This window comes from Silurus aristotelis, assembly GCF_946808225.1.
Source record: "Silurus aristotelis genome assembly, chromosome: 3".
Taxonomy (NCBI): Eukaryota; Metazoa; Chordata; class Actinopteri; order Siluriformes; family Siluridae; genus Silurus; species Silurus aristotelis.
Window position 1 is genome coordinate 20,041,924 of NC_139576.1, and position 22,559 is coordinate 20,064,482.

General features: G+C 35.5%; 3 protein-coding genes across 5 annotated transcripts; 2 read left to right on the top strand and 1 right to left on the bottom strand.

Moving 5' to 3' along the window:
• Window positions 1-48: 48 nt before the first annotated feature.
• On the bottom strand, window positions 49-11,680 carry mettl8 (methyltransferase 8, methylcytidine). Of its 2 annotated transcripts, none has more exons than XM_083538135.1 (10): window positions 11,566-11,680; window positions 9,268-9,440; window positions 8,988-9,079; window positions 8,042-8,385; window positions 7,912-7,961; window positions 7,030-7,048; window positions 5,189-5,328; window positions 1,777-1,883; window positions 761-826; window positions 49-676 (listed from the first exon to the last, which is right to left on the bottom strand). In XM_083538135.1, the coding sequence occupies exons 2-10, from the start codon at window positions 9,417-9,419 to the stop codon at window positions 531-533; spliced, it is 1,116 nt and encodes a 371-aa protein (XP_083394261.1). In that variant the 5' UTR covers window positions 9,420-9,440; window positions 11,566-11,680; the 3' UTR covers window positions 49-530. The 2 variants fall into 2 exon arrangements, with proteins under 2 accessions (XP_083394261.1, XP_083394260.1); XM_083538134.1 differs by having other exon boundaries at window positions 7,030-7,090.
• On the top strand, window positions 10,911-16,830 carry dcaf17 (ddb1 and cul4 associated factor 17). Of its 2 annotated transcripts, XM_083538133.1 has the most exons (15): window positions 10,911-10,951; window positions 11,592-11,783; window positions 11,857-11,960; window positions 12,042-12,132; window positions 12,232-12,368; window positions 13,225-13,303; window positions 13,399-13,488; window positions 13,587-13,694; window positions 13,836-13,941; window positions 14,143-14,285; window positions 14,963-15,072; window positions 15,184-15,271; window positions 15,837-15,920; window positions 16,229-16,384; window positions 16,475-16,830. In XM_083538133.1, exons 1-15 carry the CDS (start codon window positions 10,934-10,936, stop codon window positions 16,583-16,585), a joined length of 1,617 nt encoding a protein of 538 aa, XP_083394259.1. In that variant the 5' UTR covers window positions 10,911-10,933; the 3' UTR covers window positions 16,586-16,830. The 2 variants fall into 2 exon arrangements, with proteins under 2 accessions (XP_083394259.1, XP_083394258.1); XM_083538132.1 differs by having other exon boundaries at window positions 13,587-13,941.
• On the top strand, window positions 16,826-21,495 carry cybrd1 (cytochrome b reductase 1). Its single transcript, XM_083538136.1, has 4 exons — window positions 16,826-17,203; window positions 18,238-18,446; window positions 18,548-18,702; window positions 19,026-21,495. The coding sequence occupies exons 1-4, from the start codon at window positions 17,017-17,019 to the stop codon at window positions 19,285-19,287; spliced, it is 813 nt and encodes a 270-aa protein (XP_083394262.1). The 5' UTR covers window positions 16,826-17,016; the 3' UTR covers window positions 19,288-21,495.
• The last annotated feature ends 1,064 nt before the right edge of the window (window positions 21,496-22,559 follow it).

The following is a 22,559-nucleotide window of genomic DNA, read 5'->3' on the forward strand; positions in this document are numbered from 1 at the left end:
ACACACATTACATTACATTACATTATATATATATACATATTTGTGATTAATTCTGTGGTTTGAAGGCAAAAACTTTACTATTCAATACCTGTTTTAGTCCAGCTTTCTTGCAGGAAGTTATTTATACACCTTTTGTCAACATTGTCATGGTTTAATATAAATGCTTTACAAGTGTACAAGCCACGAAATAGTCTGTTGCTGTGCATCCTAGCAGGAAGCTAAAGGGGCTTTAGTGATTAAACTGATAAAAGACAGTCACATTAATACAGATGGCATGTTCAGGGTGCTTGAAAGTTAATATTATTGGTTGGAACTGTAAACATTGTCTTTATTCATATAAAGAAAACAACACATTAAAATAATCATGTATTTGACAAAATACAGTATATTAAAAAAATATGATCCCTTGAATTGACACTTTCCATTTTTTTCCACCTCATGGTCAGTTTCTTTACTTACTATCTTCTTGTACTCCCACAAACAAGAATTAGTTCACAAACCACTTTCAGTCCATGTATTCTTACATGCCTTCACACTTTGAATGGTTTTCGAAACTTGCTCTGCATCCATACTCTGTGCATCACCACCTTTTTTCCTCGGTTCACCTGAAGTCTTTTATCTTCCAGGTTCTGAACCTCCTCCAAACCAACTTTAGTAAACAACTGATGAACCTCATCTACAAAACAGCAAATACATCATCCTTCTTCTATAAACAATCAATTAATGTCAAATCTTTTCAAACATTGTATAAAAAGGTTACCTTTCTTGAAAAAATATACACAGGTTCCATCTTGTCGAGTGTAGAAATTTTCAGACAAACACTGGCCTGCATAAAGAGAATTATCAACAGCCTAAGCCATAATTTTGGAATAATACACAGTGCTTGTGGATTAATCATCTTTAAGATTAGCTCAGACAGTAGTGCTATAAATAATTTAAATAATAGGTTTATATTAATATACTGTTTCTAAAACATTATTGTTCATATATAAAATAAACGGATTAAAAGGACAGATGATCTTGAGTTGTCAGCTTACAAATGTTTACACATGTTTATGACAAGTGTATTAACTTACACCAAAAAAAAAAAAAAAAAAGTGAGCAAACAACTGTTTACAGCTCTTATAAAGTAAGTGATAAATGTAACTAAACTGTAAAACAATATGATGAGTTGTTCCTTAATACATAGTATTTAATCATTGGTGGGGTATAAGCGGGATAAAAACCTTAGGATGTGTCGTTACAGGAAATTGTCATTTTGACACAGGAAATCAAAAATCATGTCCAGGGAGGTAACAGACTGGTTGTTGATTACATTCCTATAACATGTCTGTGCTGTTTTATTTCTTTCAATATAAGAATGTATGTACAAATGTAGAACATTTAACCCATGATTTCACTGACGTTAGAATGCTTACGTTTTTAGGTATCCGAAAGTGTCTAAAATATCAGTACAAAACAAATGACAAATAATATTGTCTGACTGTATTTGTGTGTGTGTGTGTGTGTGTGTGTGTGTGTGTGTGTGTGTGTGTGTGTAGGGTGTCCAGTGTCATAACAGAAAGGCAGAGGCATGATGTTAAGTCCAACAACAGGATCTGCAATATAAACTCTAACATTTGATGTATTGTTCAATCAGACAAAAACCTGTGACATTTAAAAAAAATATTTAATATACTCAAAAAGCATAACATAGGCTTTATTTTAACAACTAATTGTACATTTAAAACCCTAAATTTGTGTCTCGGACTCTTCACCTTGACTTGCATAAAATACCTTTTTTGAATCGCAGCTGAGCCAGATCATATCTGCCATAATCTCTGAACAGCATGATTCCCCCATGCTTCAGGTAGCCTGCCAGATGATTAAGTACTCTTTGCATCCTGTTGGGACAAAAACAGCAACACACATAACCACTCATGAGGCAGATAAATACAAATTTTATGTTGTTCTGCCTAATTTAAATTCAATTATAAAATCAAAAATTAGTTCATTTATTCGAAGCGACAACCTTTTTTAAATTACAGACCTCCTGTCCAAAGCAGAATGCTCCTATGGTTTCAAAGTTTGTGCATAATATTTCAACTGAAAAGTAGAACTCATGCAGACATGCAAAATCAAAAGTTGTGAAAATGACAGTGACACAAGTTAGGACTCAAAGCCTGTAAAAGTTACTTTACACAGGGTGATTACACATTTTAATAAATATGATTTAATAAGATATGATACAAAATGTTCAGGAGATGAATAAGCTGCATTCTTTTTATACTTCATTTTATTGAAAGTCAATGTCTTTGGGCATAAACAATGAATATAAATGAAAATAAACAAATAAATGCATCACTAAAGGCAACTTCAATCTCCAGCACATCTACATAAGGTAGATAATATAGATGAAAAAATTAAACCCAATATTATTGAGGATATTATTTTTATTATTAATATCATATTGTCCTAACCTTCTTTTGTCTGACTGGTTACTTAAATGTAAACCAAACCTCAAAAACACTAAAGCAAATAGTTTCTATTGTAGTGTTTATTTATTTCTGTAAATCTGCTTTGGGACAATGTCCATTGTAGAACGCTATACATCTAAATAATGTATAAAAAAAATAATAATAATTTTTTATATATATATATATATATATATATATATATATATATATATATATATATATATATATATATATATATATATATATATATATATATATATACAGTGGGTACGGAAAGTATTCAGACCCCCTTAAATTTTTCACTTTTTGTTATATTGCAGCCATTTGCTAAAATCATTTAAGTTCATTTCTTTTCCTCATGAATGTACACACAGCTCCCCATACTGACAGAAAAACACAGAATTGTTGACCTTTTTGCAGATTTATTAAAAAAGAAAAACTGAAATATCACATGGTCCTAAGTATTCAGACCCTTTGCTGTGACACTCATATATTTAACTCAGGTGCTCTCCATTTCTTCTGATCATCCTTGAGATGGTTCTACACCTTCATTTGAGTCCAGAAATTTTTGATTATACTGATTGGACTTGATTAGGAAAGCCACACACCTGTTTATATAAGACCTTACAGATCACAATGCATGTCAGAGCAAATGAGAATCATTAAGGTCAAAGGAACTGCCTGAAGAGCTCAGAGACAATTGTGGCAAGGCACAGATCTGGCCAAGGTTCCAAAAAAATTTCTGCAGCACTAAAGGTTCCTAAGAGCACAGTGGCCTCCGTAATCCTTAAATGGAAGACGTTTGGGACGACCAGAACCCTTCCTAGAGCTGGCCGTCCGGCCAAACTGAGCTATCGGGGGAGAAGAGCCTTGGTGAGAGAGGTAAAGAAGAACCCAAAGATCACTGTGGCTGAGCTCCAGAGATGCAGTCGGGAGATGGGAGAAAGTTGTAGAAAGTCAACCATCACTGCAGCCCTTCACCAGTGGGGCTTTATAGCAGAGTGGCCCGACGGAAGCCTCTCCTCAGTGCAGGACACATGAAAACCCGCATGGAGTTTTTCAAGATGGTGAGAAATAAGATTCTCTGGTCTGATGAGACCAAGATAGAACTTTTTGGCCTTAATTCTAAGCGGTATGTGTGGAGAAAACCAGGCACTGCTCATCACTTGTCCAATACAGTCTCAACAGTAAAGCATGGTGGTGGCAGCATCATGCTGTGTGGGTGTTTTTCAGCTTCAGGGACAGGACGACTGGTTGCAATCAAGGGAAAGATGAATGCGGCCAAGGACAGGGATATCCTGGACGAAAACCTTCTCCAGAGTGCTTTGGACCTCAGACTGGGCTGAAGGTTTACCTTCCAACAAGACAATGACCCACACAGCTAAAATAACGAAGGAGTGGCTTCACAACAACTCTGTGACTGTTCTTAAATGGCCCAGCCAGAGCCCTGACTTAAACCCAATTGAGCATCTCTGGAGAGACCTAAAAATAGCTGTCCACCAACGTTTACCGTCCAACCTGACAGAACTGGAGAGGATCTGCAAGGAGGAATGGCAGAGGATCCCCAAATCCAGGTGTGAAAGACTTGTTGCATCTTTCCCAAAAAGACTCCTGGCTGTATTAGATCAAAAGGGGGCTTCTACTAAATACTGAGCAAAGGGTCTGAATACTTACTTTTAATAAATCTGCAACAGTGTCAACAATTCTGTGTTTTTCTGTCAGTATGGGGTGCTATGTGTACATTAATGAGGAAAAGAAATGAACTTAAATGATTTTAGCAAATGGCTGCAAAATAAAAAAGAGTGAAAAATTTAAGGGGGTCTGAATACTTTCCGTACCCACTGTGTATATATATATATATATATATATATATATATATATATATATATATATATATATATATAAAATATAAATTTTGCATTACTTTTAATTATTATCTCTAGAGAGAGAGAGAGAGAGAGAGAGAGAGAATGAGAGAGAGAGAGAGAGAGAGAGAGAGAGAATATATATATTAGTAATAAAAGTAATGCAAAATTTGTTCTAGTAAATGTGTCCTATAGTTGCATATAGAAAATCAATTTTTATGTGTAAAAAAACAAAACAAAAAAAAACATGGGCATAACCAGTTCATGTTTTATTAAACTATCTAAAGTATTAAACTATCTGCATTAAAAGACAGCTGGCTAAAAGGTTGTTCCTTTCATGACCGGGACACAGTGCAGACCTGATGTACAGCAATCAACAGCAGCCTGCTTTGTGAAGAGAGCAATCACATCAGTTACACAGAGCAGACTGCCTGAGCTTCCTGTTAAATGCCTGCCTGGTTACACTTAATTCTCTTTGAAATAAATCATAAATACTTAAGGGCTATGGTAGAATATGTAAACTGACATTTACTCTGGTCAGGATTTTCCAGCACATCTCTGAAGCAGTAGAGTCAGCTGTCCAAAACCTTTACACTGAGCCTGGACAAGACTGGGGAACGTTTATATTTAATGAGGATAATATTAGAACCACAACTCAGAGTGACAGACTATAAAGTTAAAATGGGTGCAATTTACCCACACCAAATATTATACATGCTTTTGAAGTGAAAAAATGTAGTCTTTTATTCCCTGGATAACAACAAAATACCTTCTGAACCCTTGTCCCATGCTAACTAACCACATTAGCTGGTGCTTGGGAAAAAAAATATCTAAATAAATAAATAGAGACACAAATAGACACCATACCTCTCGGGGTGAATGGAGGAGAGCACAAAGACCATAACAATGATGTCAAGACTCTCACGAGGAAAGGGAAACATGGATGCCTCATCACAAATGTCATGAACAAATGCATGGCACACTGCAGGATCGTAGTCTGGATGCTCCTGTACAGTGACATATAAATAAGATTGTTTCTAGAGATTTTGAATACTGAAAGCCAGATTACACTAAAGCTGTTACTGAAGATGAAAGAATGAATGAATGAATTTAATAAGAACAAGATGAAGTTTATGAATATTGCATTTTAAGCATAAAGCACAAAGTGCTTCCCAAAGGCAGAATGAGGCAAACAGAATAAAATGAGGCACAAAAACAAAATGAAAATGTGGATAAAATAAACACTACATTAAAGAAAACAAAATCAATAAACAGAGCATGAAAGAAACGAGAGGATAAGAACATAGAAATGACTAACAAGACTGAGTAAATAGCAGTCAATATAAAATAAATGACTTAATAAAACAACAGATCAAATACGTAGTTTAAGGCGTAATACAGATGATTACCTGAGCATGTTTAGATCCTTCCTATATGCTGTAGGTTTATATTATTTGCAAAAAAATTTTAACAATGTATGGCATCAATAAATATATAAAAACATTTGTTGTCTTGGGAAAAATTATTCAGATGGTCAGAATTTTCATGGAATATTTTTTGCTATATGAAATATTAAACTACAGGCTTCTCTAACATGGAATATTTTTCCTGTTTTACATAAGGCTTAGAATTTTAAAGCCTGTTTACCCCAAAGTAAAATGAGAGAAAACTGCATTTGAGGATTCTTTGCAAATTACACCAAAAAAGCCACCAAAATATTGATTGTCTCAATTTAATTTGCATCCAAAATATAATTGTCATCTATTTAAATCTGTAAAGCTGCTTTGGGACAATGTCCATTGTTAAAAGCGCTGCACACGCAAAACGGAATTAAATTAATTAGAATAAATCAATTATAAAATGCAACAATGCTAACAATGTGTATCTTTATTTCCATCTTACCACTGCCTCACTTTAATCTAATATGGTCTTTGCAGAAAGCCTTGGCAAGTTTAGAAAATTAATTAAAAACATTTTGTCATTTGAATTCTGCATAGACACATCTGATGTGTTTTCTCAGACAACCCACACTGTTATTCATGTGCATTAGCCACTTGACGAATACAATATTTTATTTCCATTTTATAATGTGAGCACTGGGTAACATGAAATGAAATAATCAGTAAACACTGGCATCTGGCAGAACTTTGCAAACAGCAAGGTCTTTGATTGACATCTTTTTTTGAAAATTGACAAATTTCAGAGTTTTGTATTTGGCTTAAAACACAAACTTGTACTCTATAACAAATTAAGTATTTATTTATCGTTTAAATATGTTACAGCAGAGTCTATAAGTGTCTCCTCGTAGGCTGTGTGTACAATCTTATGCATTCACTGTGCAAGCAGCCTTCAGCCTCCATTTGATAAAAGCCTCTGCATTCTGACAGCATCAAATATCCACCGGGCCAATAGGCATGTGCACACACACACACACACACACACACACACACACACACACACACACACACACACACACACACACACCGACCTGGCAGCCATTTTGACTGATCTGTTGTCGGCAAAGTGCTTGGAAATAAGACAAAATGAAGGCTGGGGAGACCCACCATTTTCTCCCTTAGTGTTTAATAGTTTACTCATGACTTTCATTTCACTGATATGGACTGCTGCTTATATCTGATCACCACATTATGCCATTTAAGGTTGTTATTTTAGAGAAAAATGAAGAAAAAAAAAAAAAAGTTAATCACCTTGACAAGTTGGATTGCTCTGGAAGAAAAGTCAAAGCAGTATAGGAATGAATCACTGCCCCTGGACAAAAGAAAGAAAAAAAAAAAAAAAATATATATATATATATATATATATATATATATATATATATATATATATATATATATATATATATATATATATGAATGAAGCATATTGTATCAGAATTGATCATGACAGTGGATGAATGTGGTAATTTGTGTTACATTAAATGAACTAAATCAGTACTCTTAAAGCAAACTGGGATAACTGAAAATACACTAAATAATCAAATATAATATACCATATAAAATGGTGCAAAGTGACATGTCGAGACTCACTGGTATTATGTGGTTGTTGTTATGTATTTAGGTATTGCCAGGAGAAATTCAAAAGTATTGTAATCTGTATGTTGAGCTTAATTAAGACAACACTCACTAAACTGAAACTAAACCCAATTTTAAATCGGAACCCAAACTCCTAATTATATGGATCAACTTCATTTTCTTTTCTTTTTTGTTTAATAAATGTACAAGAAAAAGGGGAGTAGTTGGTATCTCCTCCGTGTCAAGCTGCCCTCTATAATACAGAAGTTTTAAAAAATGCGATTGTTGGCTTAAATTGTGTTAGAAAAGATGAATGTATTTTCTCCACGGGGTTAAGCTAGAATCAAGCATTTTGTGTTTAAAATTAATTAACATTAATTTGCTTTTCAATTTGCATTCTTTCACTAGGTTTAAAAATGTTATATATTGCTCAATTTTGACATGAATATCTGACAAACTGCTTTTTTTTTTTTTTGCCCCAACATGCATGCATGACACACCATCCTTTATCCTTACAAAAATTAAGACAAAGATGAATGGATGAGCTGCTTTTCTAACCTGATGGCGTTGATGATAGGGAATACACTGTTGCCTGCACCACATCCCACCTGAAGCAATAACACAATATGTCACACAGTAGTCGATCATAGCTGACTATAAGGATAGGCCTGTATGAAAAGTCAATAACCTCCAGTATTCTGAAAGAAGCATGTTGCCCAGGGAAAGCAGCAACTTCATGAGGCTGCACTGCAGAAACACAATCAGTGTGCTGCTGATTCTCTCTTAGTACATCGTGGTTGGGAATATGAGAATCTCCCTGCTGGCTTTCCATCCTGCTGTGATGAGTTTCACTTAGTTCGGTATACACTGGAACTGAAGCCCCATGACCTTCTGAGGTATGACTTGTTTCACAGCCCTGGGGCAAGAGCTCGGGAAACTCAGAAAAAAGCCACTGCCGATTTTTGAAGAACTTGTTTTGATGCATTTCGTAAAATTTGTCCCAATATTTGTTAGCATCTCTGTCATACCTGACTGGAAAGCATACAAATGGCTTAAACTGCACAAAAGGTTCACCCAAAAAAGCATTTACCTATGTTATATGGCCAAAAGTATGTGGACACCTGACCATCACACCCATGGTTCTCTCTAAGCTGTTGCCACAGAGCATACAATAGTAGTGGATGTTTTTTGCCTGCATGCAATAAAAATGTCTTTGCACTGGAACTAAGAAACTCCAGCATGACAATACACCTGCGCACAAAGTGTGCTCCATGAAAACATGGTTTGCCAACTTTAAAGAGGAAGAGTGTCCTGCACAGAACCCTGACCTCAACCCCAGTAGACACAATCGGTATAAACTAGCTTACTGGCTACAGACCTCGTGACCCGAAATCGCTGCCTATTTCACTGATGTTCTTGTGGCTGAATGAGCACAAATTCCCACAGACACACTTCAACACCAAATAAAAAACCTTCTCAGAAGAATGGAGGTTACTGGAATCTGGAATGGGATGATCAACAAGTACACAGGAGTGTGACACTCCATATGGGTGTGACGTCCGCAAACTTTTGGTCATATAGCGTATGCTTAGCTCTGCATTTTAATGGTTCTGAAAATAAAATATTTATCTTACCTTGCACTTCTACAGGTATTTGTTCTCTGGAGTTCTCCTCTGCTTTTTGTCTTGCTTTTTCCAATTCCTCTGCTGACCACTGAACATGATCCCTATGGGACAGCAGAAGAACATACCCTGTTAGGTAAATCAATGCTTTACTTTACTTTAGTCATGAATAAAGTTATTGAATTAAATGGGCTGAATCGACATTTCAACAAGCTTCCAATTTCTTACAGATCTTCTGTAGTATTATGGCTCTTGACTCATTTAAACTGACAAGGTGACTGCATAGAAATACCACATGTTATGCTGGAACATATCCTTAGGGTTGGTTAGGATTCTGCCTCCAAGTGGTGCAGGAGGTCGTCCACTTAGACATCTGCAGGGAACATGTCTGACACCACGAACCACAGCCGACACTGTCATTTTCAGCAATCTCCTCATTTTCATTCTCTCATTTGATAAGGTGAACTGTAAAGTAAATATCCATTCATTGAATAGCCAAACAGCAAAAGTATGTATCATTTGTATTTCAAATGTAATTCATTACAAATAATTGTAACAAAATAATGATATTACTTTTTTAAACATTTTTTTATATTATATAAAACCTGGAATATTATCTGCATAAATCATGAACCAAATTAAATAACATCACTATAATGTGAGAAATTTGTACATTTAATGAGAATGTATTATTGGGGGCAGCATGGCAGCGGTGTTGCTATCTCACATCTTTATTTAGCCTCCTGGTCTATACCAGAGTTTAGGATACTACCCATTTATGTGCATGAGCTCCTTGTGTCCACTTGGTATCCTCCAGTAGATGCACTGGCTGCTCTTAAATGCACAGAGCCCTGTGATGGGACTGGCATCCCATTAAGAATGTGTTCCCACCTTGCACCCAATGATCCTGAGATATGCTCCAGATCCACAACAATCATGGCCAGAATAATTTAAATCATGAAGGAATGAATGAATGTTTTCCTTATTTATTCATCATTTATTTACACAACTGATGTAATAACAGCTCAACGAAAAGAGAGCAACATATTTTATAAGCTATTTTTTAATGAATGCTTTCCATCACATTAGTTTTGTAAAATCATACAAAAAAAGCACTTTATATTTGTTTATAGTCATCAGCTCATTAGGGGTTAATCATGTCAGCAGACACAGCTCCTACTGAAAGACTCATGCCCTATACACCAAGGTCCCCAAACACTAGGCCTAAGACCGGTGCTGGACCACGCAGAGAGAAAAAAAACTTTTCTATTTTATTGATTTTGCCGTCTGCCTGTGCCGGTTTTCCATACTTGATTGAAATGAAGCTCCTAGTTTCTGCACTATTGTTAGTATACTTACATTTTCATTATATATTTCATAATTAAATTAGTAATTAAATAATATAATATGTATACTAGTACTACAATATGCACGTTATTGTGTTTAGTCTTTGGAAAAATTCGCTTGCATGGAAATGGCCTGTGGTGCAAAAAAAAAAAAAAGGTTGAGGACTACCACTTTACATGACTTCCTGCCAACATCAGTGAATTATGGGTATTCTACAAACGTTCTAAGAAGCCATGCATTATTTATTTTCTTTCTTGTTTTCTCGTGATCTCGACATCATTTTCTCCTTTCTGTTTTCTCTTCATTTGATTGTTATCTATGATGCTGCCTCTAGAACATGCTCTCATGGAGAAAACACAGAAAAATGAAGTAGTGATCACGAGAAAACAACTTTTGTTATGTCGAGATCATGAGAAAACAAGAATCATATGTCGTGATCACGAGAAAACAAAAATGGAAAAGAAAAAAAAAAAAGTATAATGCATGGCCTCTTGGGACTTGCGTAGTATTCTGTGCATTCTTTAAACTCAATATTTTGTATTAGGATTTCACGAGATCAGAGGATGGACGTTTTGCATTTAGACACGACCTTCAATTGAAAAAGCCCCCAAATGATAATGAACTACAAGGTAAACAAGCACTGTGAGGTCTAAAATGAACTAGAATGACCCTTTACGTGGGCGCCATTTTTCATCCGGGTCTTTTGGCGCTTCACATCGAGCACTAAAAGTCGTGGAAAGCCGTGACTTTTATTTCCCCCGGAATGAAGTAAGACTCGTGCCAGGTGCATGACCAGTGCAGCTGCTTTAGTTTTTCGCGATGCCGTAGATCTCTGAATAATCCGACATGCATAGAAACTGACTCGAATACGCAAATAGCGTTAGCTGGCTAGTTTGCTAAAAGACAAGTAAATTATACAACTGTAGCGTTTGCCTGTACCTGTTAGCACTTAGCACTCATAGCCAAAATAATAGCTAGTTCTCGAATTATAACACGACTTGTTCAAATCCGGATAAAAATAACCAAATCAATGCCATTCAGCCTGCGCTTACTGGATACATACATTTGTATAAAAATAGGTTAGAATGATAACTAGCCTGCTAACGTTATCTTAGGAATGACAACAAGGCTAGTAATAACTTATTTTATTCCGAAAGTGGATTATGTAGGCTGCATATTTACAAAAAAAAAAAAAAAAGAAGAGTGGTGGTGGTTTAAATTCGATAAAGTTTGGACATCCTACCTGTACGCGCTGTTCTCCCTGGTTAGATAGAGTCAATGATGTCTACATCCTCCTCCATGTGTTTCGAGCGGTGTCCTGTCGCGCGCCCTCTAGCGAGAAAACGGCGAACTGACAACGCCTGCGTTCTGTTAGGCTTCAGGTCAGCGGGAGTCTCCTCACATGACTCTGGTACATTACTAGGAGGAAATCTCAAGATCCTTAAAAATATTATTCTCCAGGTATTTCTTTAACTCAACCTTAAAACGTTTCACTGCCAACTATTCCGGTTATTAATCCGCATCTCTTCCCAAGGATGGTGCAGAATTCACAAAGGTGTGGACCAAATCCTCCAAATCCCTCATCACATATGAAAGCGGAAGGATATATTTTGAGAATTACAGATGCTCTTACACCAGGTGGAGTACACTAACTCATTTCATTGATTATCACAATAAAGTCACTTTTAGAAACTAAATGAGGTCCATAATGAATTGCAGCCTAACACCTCAACCACAGCTCCTGTATAAGATGCCAAAGAGATCAAAAGCTGAGAAGATTGAGGATTGCTTATTATGCCAGTGTCCACTTGTAAGTCTTACTTATTACATCATGTATTAAAGCAAAGAAATAGCACCATCATTATCATCTGAAAGAACAGGTCAGTATGATGATGTGTTTATTTTACAGGATAAAACTCTCCCATGGTCTTTGGAGCAAAAACCCAGCCTTCTAGCGCTAACAGCTAATAACTGGTTGTATCATCTCTCCGCTGACACGGGGCAAACGCTGCACAGAGTCTACCTCTCATCCCATTTCAAGTTCAGGTAATCCTAGAATACCGGCCACACTTGAGTGCAAAAGTTTTCAATGTGTTATTTTTAAATAGTAGATCTCTTTTATAAGATAATATATACCTTTATTCGTCCCAAATTTCTTTGTTACAGCAGCAAAACAAAAAAAAAGAAAAAGAAATGCAAATGTGTGTATATATATATATATATATATATATATATATATATATATATATATATATATATATATATATATATATATATATATAAAAAGAATATACGCATACTATAATATACAATATAATATAATGATTACAATAAGGTAGGAATGAAATGGGTCTGAACCCTGGAACAGAGAGAGTCTTTAAAAAAAACAACAATGATAGTTTAAAAAAGAACTGCAGACACAAAATCAGAAGTCTCCAGAAAATTCCAAAATCTGCTCAGAGGTTGTGCTAAAGTGTGTCAGCAGTTTTGTGTGGGTTGGCAAGTTTGAATGAATCTTCATGTTGAATCTTAATGTGTAAGAGATCAGTAAATGAAATGTGCATGTGGCGTTTGAGCTGCTATTATTTTTTTGACTAATAATATACAGTATTTTGGTTCATTTGGTCCATATTTATTTTATTTGTGTAAACATTTGCACCTGACTGTATAACAGCAACTAAGTTATTTAATAATGAACCAATCAATATATTTTTGGTGTTTGGGCAGTTTGTGACTTTCGTATATGGTTTAATTTTACTCTCCCTGTGTGTGTGTGTGTGTGTGTGTGTGTGTGTGTGTGTGTGTGTGTGTGTGTGTGTGTGTGTGTGTGTGTGTGTGTGTGTGTGTTTTAAAACAATAGTTTCAGTAGCACTAATGTGTGCTATCCTGTGTACCCTGACAGATCACTGGGGTGGGATGTCTCTCAGGAAACATTTTATGTCAAATCCATTCAACATAAACAGACACCACTAGCACGACAGGTGATGCAGCTCAGAGTCTTTCTTTTCATTAATTCCATTTGCATTTTGCACATGATGGTGTTCTCTCTTTCTCTCTCTTGCTTTATTTCTCTCAGGCTGGTGTTGAGAACAACATCCTCATGCATTTAGCCATATTCAAAGTCTTTCCTCTTGCTATTGTAGGACTGGTGGAGATCAACAAAAAAGTAAAACTATATTTTGTTTTATAAGCATTCTTTTTTTTTAACAGTGTGTAAATGTATCTCTTGAATTATTTTGATGCAGTAGATCACTTTATTTGTAGGTCTTCGGTAAAACCGTGGTTGATGTTCTTCTGTCTCAAGGAGTGTTTGCTGTGTCTCACAGCTCAAAATGTGTAAAGCTTTACAGCTTTGAACACATTGTGAAAAAGGTAATGTGCTTCAGATTAAGATCCTGTTATAAAGAATTAAAATGTAGTTTTGCTTGGGTTATCTTGCTGTTTATAGTTTCATATATATTAAAACATCTCATCATACTGGACTGGCATCATTATTGTAAAGTTTTGTTCCAGTTCAGGATGAAGAAGCTGGTATTGGGACATGAGTGTGATTTATACGGTGCTCGGGGAATAGTGGGAGATGCTCCATATGGCATTCCAGTCAACATTCAAATCAATGGTTGGTGATTAAACTATTACCACCTAAAACATACAGAATGTTTGAGAACCAACAATTCTTGTAGATTATTTTAAACAATATTTTCTTTAAACATTTACTTTTATGTACCAAAGATATTTGCTAGTCTTTTTAAGGCAAACTGGTGTTAGTGATCGTCTATAAGCAGTGTCTCATTTATTTAAATTAGACATGTCATTTCAGAGTGTCCTCCAGCACTGTTCGAGATGTCGTACTTGGATAATGGGATTCAGATCGGAGGACACCCATGGCACTACATCTACACCCCTAACCATAAAAGAGACAGGGGGAAACACCATATCTGTGCCATCAGTAATGGTGCTCTGGTAATTCCAGAATAAAATAATCTATTGTTAATTAATAATGTATATTAAATAATTAGTTATTACAACCTTCAAAACATGCACATATAGAATATAATAGAATATATATGTAAAATACTATAGAAATAAAACTTGGATATTTCTTTTTATAATAGTCAATGTGCAGCTAAAATTTAGAGTAAAGCAAAATTAGTTTTTTTGAGAACAATTTTCATCCACTGGATGTTCAACATGGCCCCTCATGGCAAAAAACCCTCTGAGCATTTCATAATTAGATTTGTAGACAAACCACGAAAACAAATTTTAACTGCTCTAATACAAGATACACACATTTGTATGGTCCTGTCAGGCAGACAAAAACATGAACATGATGAATAGGACATGTGTGACTTTGAATAATTACACGATGTACAGCTGTTATCAGTTAGGGTGTACTTACTTTTGTTGCCAGTTATTTAGACAATAATGGCTGTATGTTGTCTTTCAGAGGACAGAAAATCTGTACTGATATACAAGCTGCACATTGCATTGACTACTCTAAAATATATATAAAAGTTTCTAAAGTATTGTCCCTTTAGAAGATATATAAAAATGGTTGCTGAAATGTGAGGAGTGTACTCACTTTGTGTTTCACCTAGTTTCTATGCTTTCTTGTTTTGCATTTCCCTAAAAAAAAAAAGGCAAATAATGGTGTGCAGAATATGAATTGCGACTCACTGGAGGAAGACTGGATCTTCTTCCATCCGGATGACTCGGGCAGGATCATCCATGCAGGGCCCAGCACTATAAAGTGAGACTGTCGATACATTTATGAAGACATACCTAAAAAATTTAATAAAAGAAAAAAGAAGATAACTGGATTTAGTAGTTAACATGGTGTATTGTGATGTTTTCTTTATAGTGTTCTGAAAATCAAAGCAGAAAAAGAATTCACTTCAAAGTATGAAGTGGTCTGTGATTTCTCTATTTTAGCATCTCGAGAAAACCGCGTAAGTCTTTTTTAAAATTTGTGTTTGATTTGTTTTTCTTTTTTATTGTTAGGTGCTACTTATAGTAATCACAAGTTTCTCATTGTGGTTATATCTTGGAAACATGAAATGGGCAAGGTAAATTGAAAACAGTTATACAGATGCAGATACAGTTGATTGATAGAAGAACAGCAAAGCACTGAAGGAAAGGTTTTTTGTTTTGCTATTTGTCAATTGGAATGAGTCTTTATACAGTAATAATACAAGTCATTATAGTATAAAAGGTTCCTAAATTATGCAGTGCTGGATTTGTTCTGCCGTGAGTTCATGAAGTGCTCTTCTACCAAATGGTACAATTTACCAATCCATACTTGAGGAATTGTAATAGTGGAATCATCTGAGATCAAATAGGAATTCACAATAACATTAAACCAAACACTTCTACCAGTTGCATAAATTGCACCATTTACTAAAACTGCACAGTCTATTGGTCCATAGCAAATTGGTTTGGCAAATTGAAAAATATTACTAATAATAATGTATTCGTGTATACAATGTATTCAATGTTTTTCATTTCTGCGTACAGACCACTTCCCAGGTGACAGTGACCTCCTCTGGCCGAACAGTGAAGAAAAGAATTCAGCAACTGGAAGATGATCCTGAGCAGGAGGTACATTAGTATGGAGCAACACATTCCTTGCACCGTGATGGGTACATTTACCCAACTCTTAGCTACTCTCCTCTTACTTGGATTACCAGAAAATTGTTCTTCTGATTGATTAGGTGCAGGGTTAATTAGGTTGACCTGAGCGAGACACCCAAATGATTTTGGTCCTCAGGCTCATCAGCAATTTTCTATTGTCTTGATTTAATGAAATAATCTATACAGAAGTGAGCTTGTGTGAAAATATGCTGATTCACCTGAAAAGGCTTATAAAGTACACTTTAGTTATTTGTTTTTTGTTTTGGTGTTCGTAGACATTCAAGATGGTCAAATATGAAGACGAGCTGGACCTATTAGCCGTTGTGGATGTCAACCACACAGAAAACGAGGGACAAGCCAGTGTTCGTCTCCACCACAATAAAAGCGGAGTTTTGCTGAAAAAAATTGTCCTTCAGGAGCCATGGGATGTGGTGGGTATCACAGCACTCATACTCCCATCTCTTCAGTATTCCAGACCAATATTTATTGCATATTTCAAGAAGTTCCTTTCTTCCTTACAGACCTACAGTCATGAAGTCTATTTCGACAGGGACACTATAATACACATTGAACAAGAGAGGAACAACAGCTACTGTTGCCATGTGTATAAGATAAAACGAAGGACAAACTGATTGCAAACTGGAACATGCAGTTTGTAGATACTCAGAGGACCAAGTCGAAATATTTTTTTTACGACGTTAGGTGGATTTGTTTGCACTCTTTTAGATGCGATGTGTAATTAAAAGGAGCCTTTGAATGCTGAATTCACTTTAAGACGCCCCGGAGTGACGTCATGGTGCATGTTAAATGCAGTTTTGTGTGTGTGTAAGTTCTTGCAAAGATCCTCATTAATAAAATTGTTTTAGAAACTAATCCACATCACGTAAATACAGGTTATGCGTCATGTGTTATTGTCTGTTACGCAATAGCGGTGGATGTGGCAAGTTACAAAACAGTGAGGAGGAGAAAAAAAAACCACTAGAGCAACTCGTAAGAGCCCTTCCCATTCCTCCAATCTGCTTCATCTGATAGTGTTTCCGTCTACAAACCCGACACCACAGACATGGAGAACCACAAGCCGTTCTTAGTGCTGCTGTTCTTCGCCTTCGCACTCGGGTTTATCGCGGTTGTGTTCGTCCTGAGATGGGTTTTACATTTCAGAGAAGGTTTAGCCTGGGATGGAGGAGCCAAAGAATTCAACTGGCATCCTCTTCTGGCTGTGACTGGTTTTATTTTCCTGCAAGGAATCGGTAAGAAGTCCGTGCATTACTCGGATACACTGTTGTATGCAATGGTTACATTGTTGCATTTATCTGCGCTGTGCACTTCCGTGTGTTTTTATATAATGAATTAACAGAAAATATGGTATAAATGTTCATTGAAGTTTTGTTGAAAAGCACAAGCTGCAACAGTTTACCCAGGCCAGATCACGTGACTTTTATCGTGGCGCTGTAAAGTAGCATTAAATGCTTATGCTCAATGTCTCAAAGTTTTTTCTTTTCAGACTTTGAGTTGATATTAAGCACATTTTAACGTGAAATGCTATCAGAAGAGAAACTCCTAAACTTTAAGTGTAGGCTTTAAACGTCTGCAATGACATACACAAAGCCACAGCCCATGTTTGCTCTGCTTTTGCACAAACACCCAGTAGTTCAAAAAGAGCCCAATGTTTTTCCTATTAAGGGCCAAGTGTTGCATTATACCAAACGTTAAAGTTAATGGTTAATTTCATTTATTAATAAAACATAACTCTGTAATTTGCTTAACTAATGCAGTTTTATTTTCGAAGTGAAAGCAATCCAGTTTATTGCATAATAGATTCTAAAACCTATTCAAAGCAAATTCAGTGAACCATGGTCATGTGAATCCCTTGAAAACTGGGTACAAGACGAGAATACACACTTGATCATGTTTCATGCTCCTGCAAGACACCATGGAAATACTCCTTCACAAGTAGTTTAAATGTTTTAACATAACCAGTTTTTGGAAGGAACCAGAAATTGCAGAGGAAACCCCCATGGACTCTGGGAGATCACGTGAAACTTTCAAAGATAGTAACACATGTTCAAGCCTGGGACTGAGTCAGCAACATTTCACAATGCATCACTATGCCAAACCCTGATGAACTTTTATCAGACAAATAGATAGGTCAATTAAATAGATTTGCTCAGCTGTATAAACAAAAGTACTGCATAAGGAATTTATAAAGGAATACAATTAGTTTGAACAGGAAAGTTAAGTCATTTTTCTTGCTTGAAATTAAGTGGCTGCTTTCCCGCTTTAGCAATTGTTGTGTACAGACTTCCATGGACGTGGAAGTGCAGTAAGCTGATGATGAAGTTTATTCATGCTGGCTTGAATGTGCTGGCCTTCATCCTGGGTGTTATTTCTCTGGTAGCAGTGTTTGACTTCCACAACGTGCAAAATATTCCAAATATGTACAGCTTGCACAGCTGGGTGGGTTTAGCTGCAGTCATACTCTTCACACTGCAGGTAACGTTCTTGTTTTTCTCAGAATATGCACGATATTTAAATATGTACATGTGAACACAATGAATAGGAGTTTTTATTAATGATCCTCTGTAACTCAACAGCTTGTGCTAGGAGTTTGCATCTTCCTCCTGCCTGTAACCCCAGGATATGTGCGAGCTGCATTTATGCCTATACATATATTTAGTGGTCTGTTCATCTTTACCACTGTAATTGCTACTGCACTCATGGGCATCACTGAAAAGCTTATATTTGGCCTGTAAGTATGCTTACATTATCATACTTTACTGAACAAATCTCTGCATTGTGTATGGAGAATATATTCTTAGGAGGTGAATGATATACTTGCTACCTCATACATTGAGGTCACCTCAAATGTGTAATTACTGATATCCAAGTGCTTGTATCTTGCTTGTTTATGCAAAACCACAGTAGTCACATGTAATAGTAGCAGTCCAAAGAAACATCACAGACATCTCTCATGAATTTTTTTTTTACTATACTTGTAGTACTTATTAATGGAGAAAATGTGCACACTTATTGTATATAATTCCTGATTGTTATATTTTGAATCTCGCACAGGAAAGATCCAAAATACAGAGATTCTCCTCCAGAGGCCACATTTGTTAATGTGCTTGGGTTGCTGATAACCATGTTCGGGGCACTCGTACTGTGGGTTAGCACCCGGCCCTACTGGAAGAGACCGAGTGAGCATCTCCTACAAGCCCTGCACACTAGTGATTCAGCCGCAGGCAGCACCAAGACGGTCATAACAAATTCTGAGAGCCCTGACCCAGAGCCTAACAGTGAGGCCCGCAGAAGAAACGGCAAAGCAGAGGAATAAGGACTGGTATAAAAGAAGTGGTCTGAGACATTATTATCTGCTCGGTCAAACTGCTCTACTCCAAGTAAACGTTAAAGAACACTTTGTCAAGCATTTTCTTATCCTAGTGAAAACTGATCCAGTATTCTTTCTCAGTTGTTAATATCAGCCAGTCATCTTATATGTTGCTGCCACAATCAACATCATTAACAAACAATACAATAAGCAATTATTACACTTTCATTTGTAGGGTTTTTGTACTTGATTACTTTTTGTTCTCAGGTTCTAGTGATATTTAGCTGTCCATTAGAGCATCCCAAAAACCAAGCTTTTTGTCCTGTCAAAAGCTGGAGTTATTTAGGACATCTGTATAAATCTTGATTTTTAAACTATCTAGCTATCAAACTTCTTTTTATAATACTTAAAGTGTGTAACTTGCTAGATTTCAGTCTGGATATTCATCATACCCTTGCAAGCAGTTCACATCATAATAATGTAAAAACACTTGCTGAGAGGATGTCATGTAGACAGATTTGTATTATTTCTAGGGCTGTCAAAATTAACGCATTGAAAACACGTTAACACAAATGAATTTTAACGGAACTAATTTTATTAACGTATGATTAATGCAGCGCTCATTTCTGTGACCATATTTATTAAGAATATTAAAAAATAAATAGATAAACAAAAGAGGCAAAATTAAACCAGTCAACACAACACATTTATTCACGCCGTCTTTTCTTTACTGGGATATATATATAAAATAAGCTTCACCAATTATTATTTTTTTAATTACTACACATTTGTTTTACTGATGCAGCAAGTTTTAAATCAAGCAGCAAAATCCGCTATGATGCACACATCCGGCAAATAACTCTCTGGCATATTTTTCCCTCATAACGCAGAACCGACCTTAAATAACTCTTCTTTTTTTTATCGTACAGATAAGAGCAAAACAACATTAGAATCTGTAAGAGTCTACTTTTATTTGTATACTCATGATTACGCAAAACTAAAATAAAGAAAACAGACAGGGGGCGCTCTCTGCCATCTCTGTCATCTCTCTCCACAGACACACCAATTAATAAACAACCTAAATGTCAGTGAATACTTGCCTTACAGACATAAATATATGTATAAAAAGCTTCAAAGTTTTATTTTTTAAACAAATATTCTCTAATTATGTAATCCGTTTGAAAATTAGAAGAGGTACAGTTTCTCTGTTATCACGTCATTGTAAACGTTCCAAAAGTTCCATTTGGTGTTCTGATGATTTACGTAATTTAAAACACCATAATTACTTAAAAACATTAACAACAATATTTTGTCTTTATGCTCTATGTTGAGGATAGTTTCACTTATAATAAACATACATTTGCATAAAGCATCCATATCTGTCCTGGCCATGCAAATTAGAGTATAAAAAACTAAAAGTAATTTTAAAACAAATAAAAATGTGTTTACCAAAGTTTAATCATGAGTTTACTCATGACAATCATACAAATTATACATTTAAATATTTTGATAATTTGACAGCCCTAATTATTTCATTATATTATTGCCTGATAAGAAAAAATGGAGTAGGATAAGACATGAATGACATTTGAGTGCACATAATCTGGCAGTATTCAACTCTGTTTATCAATAATTCTATTATCTACATAATTATCCCCTGAATTTTATGACTTACCAGATCAGCATTGTGGAAAGTGCATTTGTAAATAACGTAATCACATACTCACCTCATTTCTGATGTGTAATTTCTGACACAAATGAACAAATGTATTTAATGTTGCCAAAACCAGCAGCCATTTTTTGTAAACACTAGCACATAGTTTGTTTTCATGTTTTGGAAATAGCAGACTCCTCTAGGATTTGGAGTTTGAAGGCATTATTGTATGTTAGATTGAATTTTTTAATTCTATGTAGTTGAAGGGGGTTTGTATTAATCTTTTTAAACAGCCGTATTATTATATATTGCTCTAGGTCAAAAGTAAGATGGACAGTCTTTTGCTAGCTTTAATTGGAATCCAGTAAATATAACAAAGGTTTCAAAACCCTTTCACTGTTTGATACGCACAATTGAAGTCTTTATTATGTTGTTTTAGTTTTTTTGTTCTATTTTTTAAGGCCTTGTAGAAAAAGTGAAACAATCAATTGAAGATGTATAAGTAGGTTTTTTTAATATGTATATACTGTTATCTTTTAAATAAATGCTTTAGAGTTTAATATATTGTAAGTTTGTACTTTTATTACATTCCTAAAAACATATAAAGTATAACAAATAAAATGAAATTATTTACAAAATATTTACAGTGCCTATAGAAAGTCACACCCTGAAAAATATTTTACCTTTTGTCACACCCTGGAAAATCAAATCAAATAAGTCTAATTATTCTAAGCAGTGTGTACACATAATTTATTTTAAAACATTCTGGAGAATTATTAAAAAAAAAAAAAATGGAAAAGTGAGGGTGAACAACCCTCTAGTGTACTGTTATAAACTTGCTCAGGTGCCACCCATCAACTTCCATATCAAACACTAGGCTAATTGCACCACTTGACATAGTGATTTTAATTACTTATAATAATACCAGCTTTTTCTTGAAGATTACATATTTTGGGTAACATGCTTTAAAAGGCCTTCAGAAGTTGTAGAAAGGTACACAAAGATTTAAAGACTCTTTCCATCCCTCTTAGTACCGTTCAGAGCACCATTAAGAAGTGGAAAGCATATGGTACCACCAACAGATTGCCTAGATCAGGCTGTCTGGATGAACTTTAAAAAACAAAGTTTAATCAAACCAGGAGGACATTGATCGGAGAGAGGTCAAAGGCAAATTTTAACTGCCTGCAAGGCTTTGGCTGGGACTGGTCAGTCTGTGTAACAATTCTCACAAACTTTACACCAAGCTGGCCTGTATGGCAGAGTGACAAGAAAGAAGCTCTATTTACTCTATGCAGAAACACACCTGGAAGACTGATGCCGTCTGGCAAAAAGTGCTAGTTTTTGGTCTGAAATTATACTTTTTAAGTTGGAAAATTAAAAATCAAATACCAAAAAAAAGAAATTGGGGGGGAAAAGCAAATACAGCACACCACCAAAACACATCATATGTTTTCTGAAGCATGGTGGTAGCAGCTTTATGTTCTTGGGATGTTTCTCTTTAGTGGGGATTGATCAGGATTGAAGAGAAAATGAATGCTGCCAAGTATATCCAAATTCTTGAGGAAATCCTGCATCTCTCTTCTAGACAGCTGAAGATGGGCAGGTCATTCACCTTCGATTCACC